Below are 13,245 nucleotides of genomic sequence, written 5' to 3'. Positions count from 1 at the left end.
ATAACTATCACCTTCTGAGAGACCATATCATTTAATTATGTTTTGTCAGTCTTCCCTTGCTAGAATGCAAGCTCCATGCAGACAAGATTTGTTTTGGTTTCTTCGGTACACTTAATGTATCCCTGGGGCCTACAATAATTTAAACACTTAGTAGGTACTCAGTAAATCACTGCTAATGAATGCATTGTTCTGAACATGTCTGACCATGTTTCCCCTTCCGGAAAATATAAGTATTCTGTAAATATTTTTACTTTGCAGTATTACTTTAGGGCTTAACAAGAAGAGAAGTAAAAACCTAACACAATGCCTGACACAAAGTATGTGCTCAATAAAGACTTGTTATTAATCTGGGAAACCTTCAGTGTTGCTAAACCTTCAACAGTGATCTGAATGAGGCAGAAGGCTGAAGACTGTTGTATGTATGCATCAAAGTCGATCTGCTGTTCTGATCTATCCTTAGGGAGGCTGCAAAAGTCATCCTCAGCACTGCTAATTAATTTTCTTGAGTGGTAAGTTGCTTCAGATCTCAGAGGGATAGAAGGCACCCTACGGCAAATCCTGCTTAGAAAGGCAGGAGTCTAGTCTAAGCTGCTAGAAAGAATCAGCCCTCATTGTTCCAAATTCCTCTCATCTCATATAGCGGAGGTATTAAAGGGGTCTAAACCCAAGGGGATGACCCTGACTAGTCTCCCATTCGAGGCTAATCCTGCCATCTGGGCCTCCTGATGGCCCATCAACCAGAAGACAGGAGGCAGACATGGAAGAGAATACATGTTTATAAACACTGGTTGAATGGCTGAATGAATAAAAATACTACAGCCTGGGGAAGGGTGACGGAACACTGGCCTGCACAAAGTAAGGGCAGAGAGGAATAGGCGGTCCCCGCTGTCTGGAACCTGGGCTGCCCACCTTCTTCCCAGTGTAGGGCTGTTTTACCAGCAGTGGGGTGACAGAAAGCCCTTCATGCAGTGCAGGAGTCCTCTGAGATCAGGTCTGAGATCAAGCCAGAGCCCTGTGATTCACAAAGGAGGAAACTGAGTGAGGCCCAGACAGGTTCTCGGACCTGCTGAGGACCACGCAAGCCAGGTCTCTCCAATACCAGTCCTGGTCTGTGTCTCCTACAAACCTGTGGTGTGGAGTTAAGTGGCCCCATGAGAGTCAAACCTCTGACCTCAGACCTGGCAACTTGGTACTCAACACTGGTCTTCTTGCAACACACAGGAGCAAGGCCAGCCATCAGATCACCTTGGGCTGCATCTGTGGGTCTGTTTTGTCTGGAGCTAACCAGATGATACCAAGAGCTGGAGGAGAGCTGGCCAGGTCCACAGTCTGTCCCTCCCTCAGTTAAAATTCTCTGAGAGGCAGAAGGGCCATCTCCTGAGTGGAACAGGAAAAGGAGGGGCTCCGGAACAGGGAACAGGGAGGAGAAAGACAAGAGGCATCAATGGGAAACTGTGGTCAGGGCCCGTACAAGAACGAGAAATCCGTTAGCAGAAACAGAAGGTGACAGCTTGAGTCAGCAGATCCGAATGTGTGGAGGGAAGAAATGCCCAGAAGACTGTTCTGCTATGAATGGCTTTTTAGCAGACAGGACGAAGAACAGGGACAGACACTTCTTTACTAGACCCCTGGCTTAGTCTCAGAGAGCCTAGCCCAATGTTGTTCCACGCCCAGAGCCGTCCCCCTCATCCCCCTCCACCTGAGGATCACCATTGGGACCTTATGTTTATGCAGGTAACGCCCACTATTATTCAATTATCACATCTTTATTAGGCAGCTAGGTACAATGCACGATGCCAAAATACTCCATGATTTTTTTTTTAAATGAGGGCATACAGTCACATGTAAATAAAAGAATATAAAAAGATTGAAGATTGAGTCTTCGGGAACTTATAATCCAGTATCTAGAGGAACCCCCTGAACATGGAGAAACAGACTGAAACAGATAGGAGGGAAGAGTGTCTTGGCAAGTTGGACAGGGCAGGGTGGGGGAGAGCCACTTCTAGTGTGGAAGCTTTCATGAAAGTGGCAGCATTTGTACAGGGTGGAGTAGGTAGATACAGACAGGGGTGGGGCAGGGAGGCAAGGAAGATACAGATGGACAGATGGCATACATACCATGCGTGGGTAAAGGTGACTGGGGAGGGGGCGTGGTAGTCAGGGTCCTATTCAGGAAACAGCAAATGTAAAGCCACTTAAGCTTAAACATAGCAGATATTCAGAAAAAAAAAAAAACAAAAAACAAAAACAAAAGCCAGACTGGGGTCAGATCAGGGAAGGATCTGGAAATCTGTATTCTACCGACAAAGTGAACCAACTGAAGGTTTTAACCTGGGAAGCTACATGATCAGAGCTGGGCTTTAGGTAAAGTAATCCCCCATGCGCTCCAAGGCATTGAGGGGGCAAGACCTTCATTCCCCAGCTGAGGTCCTTGGAGGCAACTGTGTGCTTCTCCTGGCCCCCACCCCACACCCCCTGCTCTCCATTCCTTTTTTCTCAAACTCTAGTTTATGTTCTTTTTTAAAAATCTAAGGCAAGGTAACCAAAACAAACCCAGGAAATCAGAGGGGTCCAGACACAGGCGGAGGGGTGTTCATACCTCTCTTCCTCCCCACTAGGAGCCCAGGAGACTAGCACCCTGCCAGGGGAGGGGAACGTGAAGGTATGAAGTCCCAGAGAAACCCACACAGGCTCCGCTAGAAAGGATGTGATGCTTGGGAGCCCAGCAGTCAGAGGCAGTAACAGAACTTCAGTGTTTCTATAAACATACACATTTACAAAGCAGGCTACCATACACACTCATTCTGTCCCCATTTCCTTCTACCTTTCAGAGATCTGGGTGCCTGTGAGGACAGAGGCATGGCGAAGGGCACGAGATGACCCCTGCTACCCTCGCCCGCACAGGAGAGCCGACAGGGTGCTCTAAGTTCCAAGGCCCCTATGGCCTCTCCACCAGTCCATCTGCATTCCTAGGATGCTCTAAGTTCCACATGTGTGGCCTCCAATGCCCAGGGCTCCCGCTCTACTTCCCTGCCCCCCATGGTCCAGAAGTCAGGATTCTCCACTTAGAGAGGCTTCACTTGCCCAGCTCCGCTGACGCCTGGCCTTTAGAATCTACAAGCCTTCCTCTAAGAATTACAGGAGCCAGAGAAGGAGGCCTGGGATAGAGAAGAGGGAGGGTACGGTTACTCCAAGGACAGGGGCTCCTTCTGTCAGAGTTAAAAATAAACTCTTAGCAATTTACGCCCAACTCCTCCCTCCAGAAGCCAATGGGCCTTGGCAGATAAACCTCTCCCTGCAGAGAAAATGAGGACCCAGGGGCACAGACAGGAGAAAGCAGTCCACAGAGACATGGTCCAGTATGTAACTCTAGCTGAAGCCAGAGGGCCCCCCAAGACCTACCTCAGTTCCTATTACTCTCCCTCACACACCTCTTCTCCCAAACAAACCCCAAGCTCAGAAAAAAAATGCAGAACCCTTGTTTGCACGGTTAGTACAACTGTCCAAGGATTAGATAAATCACAAAGAATGCCAAAGTCAAGCTAGAAGAAATACTCTACCCAGTATCTATCAGTTACACAGGCACCCCAGCTACCTGAGCCCCTTTCCCTCACCTGCCCAGGACCCCTAAGCAGTAGGGCAAGAGGCCACCTCAATGGACTTCAGTGGACACAGATCAGCAGTAACCCTGCCCCCACCATCAGGAGACAGAAAAGACCCACGTTCTCTGTGACATACTGCAGGTGGCGAAGCTGGAAAGGCCAGAGGGGCCCTGGCCTGACTCAGGAAGGAGGCCCCGAGAGCCAGGGCCCAGTTAGCTCTGGAAGCCAGTAGGATGAGGTCACACTTCTGAGAGTGGTAACCCGAAGCCCTGCACTGCAGAGGTGGAGAACTTAGCTGGGCAACAGGGCAGGAGTCCCAGGGCAGGTAGCGTGCTCAGTCACGGGGTAGTCGGGGTGAGCGCCTGGGACAGCCTCACTCGGGGCTCTCCTACTCATCCCCACACACCTTCTGGCAGGGAGGCCTGCTTGCCAGCAGCTTGGAGGAAGCCAGAGCAGGAGGAAGCACAGGGGAAAGTCTCATGGACTCTGATGAACTTTCGCACCCTCCCCCTAAGCCATCCCCTGATGGAGAAGCAAGGCAGCTCCACCGAGCCTTTGTCTTAGGGCCAGGGCTTGGCAGGTGGTTGGGGACAACCTGCCTTCCTGAGCGCTAGGAGTGAGATATGATACCCGGAGCAGCGCCAGCCGTGGCTCACTCCAGGCTACAAGAGAGATGGCAAACAGGGAGACCAAGTGGGGGGAGAGAGACTCAGGTCCGCAGCGTGGCAGGAAGACCTGGGGCCGACGGCGGGGCCGGGCTGTGAGGGGAGACTGCGGCAGTGGTAGGTTTATTTTTAGCTGCTGGGACAGAGGGGCTGAGTAACAGTTCTAGGCCCTGGGCGGGAGGCCAGGTTGCAGATGTCCCGTGTGTGGGCTGGGAGCCTAGTGACACGAGGGATCATCACAATGGCAGTGAAGTGACTGACGCCATCACCTGCCACGGAGGGGTGGGGGACAAGGCGCCCCAGAGGAGCATGAGGTGGAGGAGTTGGCAGGGGCTTGCCAGTAGGTCAAAGACTCAGCGGAGACGAGTGAAGCAGAGAGAAGGCATCAACAGTACAGTCCCCTGCGTGCCCCTCATCTTCTCTGAGACAGAAACGGCTTCGAATGTGGCCACACAGTTTCCGCCCTTAGCCACCACTCCTCACCTTCCAGATGAATGCTACATGGACACCGGCCACGGAGATGCCTGGGGCGTCCCTCAAGAGTAAGATGCCCTTTCGTATGACCCTTCTGGGCAGCTCAGGTTCCTAGCAGAATAAACACAGGGCTTGGCCAGTCTTGGAGGGGAACAAGAGTTACAGATAGGGTTTGACCTTGGGGCGCGTCCCAGCCTCTCCCACCGGCGGGCTAGCACACAGAGATGTTTACTGGATCAGAGAATAAAGACCCCAACACTGCACTGCCAGACGCCACTGTGTCTTCCTCCTCCAACCACATACGAGCACACAGGACCCCACAGTCCAAAGCTTCAGGGCTAAAACTACTGCTTCAGCGTTAAGTGAGCAGGAAGAAGAGGAAAGAGAACAGACGGCACCAGGCATCCCTCTCTCCTCTTGCTTCTTTGGACTTCTGATATCCGGTCTTACACAGCCTTGGGGAGGGGAGGGGGGGAGCGAGTGGTACCTAGATGTAAATCCTAATCTCCTCATCAGCTTTGGGAACAGTCCCCACCTCTCACCTCTGAGCAGCTCCCAGCCCACACCATATCTCTGGGTGAATTAGAAGAAGGCATCCGTTTGGATGAGCCCAGCCACAAGCCAACACAAAGCCTGCCCAGTGGACGGTAGGTTAGATCGCAGCCTTCACTCCCTCCCTCAGCCGGGTCACAGCGGCCATGTTTGGCCCCACACCTCTAATGGGAACGAAGTTTCAGACAGAGAACATAAAGAATTCCTCATCTCCACCTTGAGACATCACTACACTAAGATTCTTTCCACTTCGAGGTAAGACTAGATGGGCACCCCACCCCCACACCTGAGTTACACAGCCCATCCTCTGCTGAGGTGCTACCTGGAACACTTTCCAAGTCTTCACACAAGAGAAGGAGCAGCTGGTCAGTGATGATTATTAATTAACTGGACGCAGCTATCCTAAAGCCTAGCATCAAGCCTATCAAAAGGGCATCCACTCTGGCCCAGGCGCTGCCGATGGTCAGACATGGAGCAGGTCAGCAAGCCATCCTGCCAGCTCTTGGCCTCTTGCCACCCCCCCACCCGCACAGCCTTCCACCACCCCCCAATACCATTGCTCAGGAGCAACTGGTAGCCTGAACCTCTGACACACGCACGAAAGCCTGGAAAATTTAACTGACCTATTCAAGGTCACATGACCAGTTAGAGAGCGCATAGACGGGACCCCTTTTTTTGCTTTCTTCTCTAGCACTTAACCAATAATAAGAGGCTCATCTCTAAAAATTTGTATCCATATATATCTTAAAATGCAAAATCCCTCTAATGACGAGAAAAAGTACAAAATCTTATTTGGGTTACACACCTGGTGTACATCAAGCTGCCCAGTGGCATGGCCCCTTCTCTTTACCAATGTCCCCATTTATGAGGTGACCTACGTAGAAAAAGCCTAGTGACAGTTAGTGGAGCTCAGTTTTGCAATGCAAGGGCCATAATCCCTCTAGCAACTAAAAAACCAAAGGAACCCAGACTAAGAGGATGTCCCAGGGAACTGTGTCCCTGATGAAGACACAGGGTGAGACCCTGGACATAGCGCTGACCCTTTCCTGACTGGCCTAGCCTTCCGCTCCGGTGAGATAGAAGGAGTCAAGAAAGATGACCAGGGAGTGTCATCAGCTTTAAGGTGCAAGGAGGTATGGGTCTCTTCACCACCCGGCCTTCCATCATTACCCAGAGCAGCTGCGGCCCCTTTGAACACAAAGAACAATTCTGCGCTGCCCGCTCACCTCCCTCCTAAAACACTGAAGCACCTGGAAGGGTGCAGTCCAGGGAAGAGAGGAAAAAAGAGACCCTACATGGCCCCTGGAAGAACCTGACGCAGAAGAAAGGAAGCAGGACCTCAAACCACCAGGGACAGTCCTGTATCAGAGCATGGGAGGGCCTCTTGGGCCTCATGGAAGGACTCCAATGCAGATGCCAATGCCCTGTCCTTCCCCACGGTGGCTGACATTCTTCCTGGCACGGCCTCCACATCCCTGGCATTTGCGGGTGTCAGGAGCTTTGGCCCCTCCTCCAACCCCAGGATCTGGCCAGGGATTAAGTCTGCAATCCCAAAGCTTGGCTCCTCCAAGCCTCTCCCTGAATCCCTACACCTCCTTCTTAAGGGGACTCATCAACTGATGATGGGTCAACTCCTCCGGTCCAAAGCAGTCAAAACATCTTAATCATGGGCACCAATACCTTAATCCTGCTGAAAAGGAGCCTCTTCATTTCCCAGGCACCCACCAATATCTGGTCCTGAGGCCTGGGGCTGCTCTTCTCCTCCCTTCCATCAGCCACTGATTCCAGATCTTAGCTGGAGATTATTTTCAAGCTCCATCAAAGCCCAGAATTCACAAGTGAAAAAGGACCATGAGTTGACCCAACTTTGATCCGGCCTCAGTGGACGCCAAGAGTCCGGCTGCAGTCAACAGGGGCCAAGGCCCCACTAGAGGGAGGGGTTCTCTGAAACCAGAAACTAGGCCTCCCCAGTCTGAACCTCAGTGATTTGTCACCCTCCTTTTTGTTTTGTTTTTTTTTTTTAAGATTTTATTTATTTGACAGAGACAACGCGAGAGAAGGAACACGAGCAGGGGGAGAGGTAGAGGGAGAAGCAGACTCCCCACTGGGCAGGGAGCCCAATGCGGGGCTCGATCCCAGGAACCTGAGATCATGACCTGAGCTGAAGGCAGACGCTTAATGACTGAGCCACCCAGGCACCCCGATTTGTCACCCTTCTTTACAACAGCCTGTTAGTTTACTTCATACCCCTCAAATACTAGAAAAACTACTTTTAATATAAAGCTAAGTTCGGTTCAATTCTGGGCCACCAGCCCTACTCACTTCTTGCCCATCTGATCCCCTATTCTCCCCTCAGAGCCAGCGTCACCAGCCCCTCTTACAGATCTGCTCAGACTTCAGAGGCCCAGCAATGAGACCGCAGCAGCTCCTAGGATTCTCACAGATTTCCCTTCCAAAACTCTTCTATCCCCAACCACACAATTTCACCTCTAGACCCGCACAGTCCAGTAGAACTTTCTACCAGGATGAGTATATTCTTCCGTACTATCGAGTTCAGCAGCCAGTAGCCACATGTAGCTACTAAATACTTGAAAGGTGGCTAGCTGATTTTTAATTTAATTTAGATTAATTATTTTTAGCTTAAATAGCCATGCATGGGTATTGGCTGCCATATTGGACAATGCAGACTACATCTGTTAATGCCTTCTCCAAACTGGTTTCTTGACCCCCTAAATTTTAAGGCACTTTATATGTCTGTATCCTCTACACAACCAAGCATATAGTAAGATCCTCAGCAAACTGTTAACAACCTATAACCACAGTGAATGTAAAAGAGGCTGATTTGGGGCACCTGAGTGGCTCAATCGGTTAAGCATCCGACTTGATTTCAGCTCAGGTCATGATCTCAGGGTCTTGAGATCGAGTCCCCCCTCAGAATCCGTGCTGGGCCTAGAGCCTGTTTGAGATTCTCTCTCTCCCCCTCTCCCTCTGCCACTCCCCACCTCCTGCTCTTTCTTTAAAAGAGGCCGATTTAGTCAATGAAACTTTCCTCACCATGTGATTCCATCCAGCAAACCCCATTTTGTGACACTGCCCCTCACGCAGCCATGCTACCAATCTTGCTCCCCAGGAGGTATTCAGCATGAGGTGTGCTGGATAGGACGCTGCCTGTACTCTGGGGCAGGGGGAGCTCCTGTGTCTCCCTCTGTTTCCAGAACAAGCATGGGAGGTGCCAATTATCTCCCCTTTGGAACACCAAAGGAAGACACACCACAGTGACACAAAGTGACTTGGGGAGGGAGAACCACCAGAGAAAGGAAAGGAGAAGACATCACAGGACCTTGTTTTCTCTAATCCACGCAATGGAAAGATAAACAGAGATAAGGTATGACAACAATCTATATTTTGTAAAGTAATAATATGCTTCAACTAATCAGAGTCACGCAGCAGAGAGGGACAACAGTGCCAGCTTTAATTAAATTTGTTCAACTAATACCCAAGAGTCACCATGACACAGTGAAGCAGGAAGCAGCTGAGGAACCCCCACGGGAATACAACCAATTATATTACACAAGTGGGTTGAGACTAGGTGTCCTTACCAAAGAAACAGTTAATAGAATTCCTACATTCTTAGACAAAAAATAAGATTTCTATCAAATAACTCCCTAAAAGGGGTGGAGATGGTATAAAAAATTTTTTAAGAAAAAGCTTCTTACCCGATTTAAAACTCATGAAGCTGCTGAGTTGGTATATAAGCTGCCCCTCCAACCTCGGAGGCAATAAACACCCACCTGGCACCTCCTCGCCAACTGTCAAGGGGCTAAGAGAGTAGCTCCTCAGGCGAGAGGAGTTCCACAGCAGCAGCCGACCCCAGGTCCAAGCCTGCGGACATCACTGCGGTCATGAAGTGGGAAGAGGCCTGAGACGGGGAGTCGGGCGTCCCGGGTTCTAATCCTGCCTCGGCCAAGTGCACAGCTCTATTACCTCAAGTGAGTTTTTGCTCTGGGTCTTGGTTTTCTCATCAGCAAGACAAGGGGGTTGGATGAGATGACCTCTGAAGTCCCTTTACGACCCCGACGAAGTGTGAGTATGACCCAGAGCGAAGCAACAGCAGGCCAGAGAGATGGTGAGGTGAGGTCACGGCACCCACTAAAAGCCCTGAAGTGTTAGCTCTCTGAGGTGGAAGCAGAAAAGCAGCAGCTCGAGTTGAACTTTTTTTTTTTTTTTTAAAGCACTGATTTCACTTAAGAGGACTAAGAGGTCACCAAACCACAGAAGGAGGGGCGCCTGGGTGGCTCAGTCATTAACCGTCTGCCTTTGGCGCAGGTCATGATCCAGGGTCCTGGGATCGAGCCCCACATCGGGCTCCCTGCTGGGCGGGGGGCCTGCTTCTCCCTCTCCCACGCCCCCTGCTGTGTTCCCTCTCTGGCTGTCTCTCTCTGTCAAATGAATAAATAAAATCTTAAAAAAAAAAAAAGACCATAGAAGGAGCAGGGCACGGTAGCCACCACCTCCCATCCACTCTCAGAGCTGTGAAACAGCAGAGGTCAGAACCCCATTCGAGGCCCTGCTCCAACCCTACAGCTCCTGCCCCAAATCCCCAGGAACAGCCTAACACACAATGTAGAGTAAAGGTCTGATCCCTTTTTCCTCAGGCACCTTCCCAATGGGGCAATCCGTGCTAGCCCACAACATCCACCCCCCTTGTTTTATAATCAAAACACTCCTGGTTTTGAAAATCATTTCACTACTCAGCACCTAAGGTTAAGTTCATCAAGATTCAAGATCTAGAAATCTCTTTGGTGTATGTCTCAAACAGGATTCTTTGGACCAGATTCCCCCCAAAAGCTGTAATTATGTCTTAGCCAATATTTGGATATGGAAGTGCTGTTGACACTGCTGTCAGTCTCTGAATGCCTCATACCTTCTTTCTTCCTCTATTATTAAGTTTCTACACAAAGATGTGTGGGAATCTACAATTTAACAGTTGAGTCAACTTATAAGATCTGGGAGCAGACTGCCTGTCAAAACAGACTGACTTCAATCTTCACCCACTTCTAACCTGAGGAGAATGAATTATGAGTGTTATTTAGAATGCTGCTGGATTTTTCCTTTCAAAACTATTTACAGGAGGGAAATATCCAAATCTCTCTCCTATTCATTATAAGAACAGAAATCTGAATTAAAACAAATCCGAACTGCCATCCTAAAACATTTTAGCGTGCAGTTTTCTGTGTCATTAAATAGAATAAAAAGAAGTTGAGAGCTTTTGTTCTGAAGTCTTTATATAATATTCCAGCTATCCAAGGGAATGAACAGCCATCGTCCCCAAACTGCTGATGGGTGAAGGCAGATGGCCTCTCAGAGGGACAGAAAACTCTCCCAGAAAGAACGTCTGTCACTTGCTCCCCGGTACAGGTTAACTGTGGTCAAACAGTCTTCACTCAACTCCACTCCCCAAGGTCAGAGCCACAGTTAAACCACCACTGCTCCTCCCTGTCCCCCCCACTTATGAGTATGGAAAAAGTGGTCTAAGGCACAGCAATCATAAAGCCCACAGCAACAGCTTAAAAACCGAAGAATCTGACAGTGTTGGGGCTAGCTGAAAGCTCTCCCCCCAAAGGAGGATGCAAGCAGCAAGGAAATAATTTTAGAGGCCTTAAAATCTGGAAATTGGACCTGCTTGCCCTCTGCAACTGCAAATGCCAGCTTTATTACATCTAATTATCTATCCCAACAGTTCCACCCATCACACCGATCTGAGTTGTGCATTAGTAGCTGAAAGACAGCTAGCTGAGGGGGGGCGCGGGGGGGGGGGCAGAATATAACACAGGAAGTATTTTTCTTCTCCTCCAATCATTAAGACGCCCCAGGGGAAACAGGCCTGATGTGTCACCTTTAGAGATGTGGTTTGATCTGAAACCTGTCTGAGGAGAAAACCTTTTTAGTGACCCTGAACATCGGCTCACAGGGCACTGGGGACCCACCCATCTCATCAGACCTCCAATCCATTCTGTTTAACTTCTAAAATAGGTATTCTCACTTAAATCCTCATCCCCACCCCACCCCCAACCACCACACCCCCTTAGAAAAAAAAAAAAAAGAGGCTGGGTTTCCCCAGCTCAAGGATAACGCTCCTTCCTACTGTCCACCAATCGCCTATGTCCAGGGCTCAAGTGGCCATCTCCGATTTGCGGAATCAGCACCCGGCCAAGCCGTGGTTTAGACACCGGGTTCACAATGATCAATGGAGCTATGGAAACAGCAGACATCGCGCCGGAGCCTGCTGGCCTCCCATCTGGAGCCTCACAGGCACTGAAGGTAGGAGGGGGGCCTGCTCTCGGATCAAAACAGTCCCTCCCCCGCGCCCGGGGGGAGGCGGTGTCCCCGCGGAATCTCCAGCCTGGCACCTCCCGGGCCGGCGCGCCCCAAGGCGGCACGGCCGCGCTCGGGAGGCCCAGGGAAGTGAAATCACACATTCCGGCTCCCAAATAAGGAGCGAGGCTAAATAAACCTCTGCGATCCGACTTCTCCAAACTAACCGACCAACCAGCTCAATGAGTAATGGGCCTTTTGTGCCCGCAGAAAGAAGAAAGGAGGGAGGCGAGGATGGGGAACCACACACTCGAAAATCACTTCCTTGAGCCGGGGTGAAATTAGCAGAAGTGGTCCCGAAGCCAACCGTTGCGCCTCGGCTGGATCCCGCTCAAACCCCAAAATGGCAGAGTCCTCACGAGTCCTTTCGGGTCCCGCCACTCACACCCGGAGGTGACCGGAAACTCGGTCTGGCGGCGTGGTCCGCGCGGACCTGACCTTCCCCGCCGCCCGCCCGCCGCCTGCTGCGCACTTGGCTCCCCTCGGGCTCCCGGGACCAACAGCCCCGCCGCGGCCACTCCTCCGCGGCCCGGTCGGACTGACGTCGGGTCCGGGAAGGGTCCGCGCGATCGCGCCTGGCTACTGTGAGCTTCGACTGCTCCGCAGGGCGAGGCGGGGGTCGTCCCCGGGAGCCCTCTCCCGCCCCGTGCCCATCCTCCCCTCCCCCGGCCCCCGAACTTACTTTTAGGGCGAATTTCTCCTGGGTCCTCTTATTGAAGATCTGCAAAACTTTCCCGTTGATGCCCAGTCCCAGGACCTGGGTGGTGACCTTGTAGTCGTCGATGATGGCGTTCTTCTTGATCTGCAGGCTCGACTTGACATGGAACTGGGGAAACTGCTGCGGGGGCTGCGGCGGCGGCTGGCCCGGGGGGTGAGGCTGGGCCGGGGCGGGGGGCTGCGGCGGCGGCGGCGGCGGCGGGTTGGGAAACAGCACCGGCGGCGTCTGGCCTTGGGAGTTGGACAGCATGGTGCCCGGAGACACGGGAGCAGAAGCGGGAGGGCCCGCGGCCGCCCCCTCCTCCAGCTCCGGACGGGGTCCCCGCCACCCCGCGCCCGGCTGCGAAGTTTGCTCCGGGCTGGAGCCGGCTTCCCCGCCCCGGCCCGGCTCCAGGCTCGGCGGGTCGCGGGGCTCCGTGGGTCCCGCCGTGCGCCGCTGGCGCCCACCAGCCCTGCTCCGTCCCTCCCACCCTCCCCCCGGGGGCCTGGAGCTCGGGGGACCGCGGGACGGCGGGGGCCCGGCCCGGGGGGGAAGCGGCCGCGCGACAATGTACCCAGCCCGGGGGCCGGCGGCCGCGTCACAGCTTCGTCTGCGTCCGGGGCCGGTCCTTAAAGGGGAGGGTCGGAGGGGCCGGGCTTGGGGAGGCGGGGCGGGGCCGGGGAGGTGTGGGCGTGGGGGAGGGGCTGGCCTTAAAGGGGAGGACGCAAAGCATCAGGAGTGTGGAGGGCGGGGCCTGCGGGTTGGGGGCTTGCGGGGCTGAAGGACAGGGAATGGGGGCTGAGAAACCCTAGTCCGTAACTGATTAGGGCCACGCAAAGGGAAGAGGGAGGCGTATGAAAGTAGCAGTATAATTCAGATA

At 52.4% G+C, this 13,245-nt stretch overlaps 1 protein-coding gene across 2 annotated transcripts in view; it reads right to left on the bottom strand.

Moving 5' to 3' along the window:
* Positions 1–12,971, bottom strand: part of MAPKAPK2 (MAPK activated protein kinase 2) — a 45,356-nt gene extending 32,385 nt beyond the window's left edge. Inside the window, exon 1 of one of the 2 annotated variants that reach the window (XM_028120172.2) lies at positions 12,351–12,971. In XM_028120172.2, coding sequence (XP_027975973.1) covers positions 12,351–12,635 — 285 coding nt within the window. In that variant the 5' untranslated portion in view covers positions 12,636–12,971. The remainder of the gene's footprint in view (positions 1–12,350) is intronic. The other variant, XM_028120173.2, reaches the window with a different exon arrangement.
* Positions 12,972–13,245: the final 274 nt, after the last annotated feature.

Source organism: Eumetopias jubatus, unplaced genomic scaffold, assembly GCF_037043125.1.
Source record: "Eumetopias jubatus isolate StellerSeaLion01/CBP00866 unplaced genomic scaffold, mEumJub1_p1.0 scaffold_12, whole genome shotgun sequence".
NCBI classification, from domain to species: Eukaryota; Metazoa; Chordata; class Mammalia; order Carnivora; family Otariidae; genus Eumetopias; species Eumetopias jubatus.
This window is presented reverse-complemented; position numbering and strand designations above follow the sequence as displayed.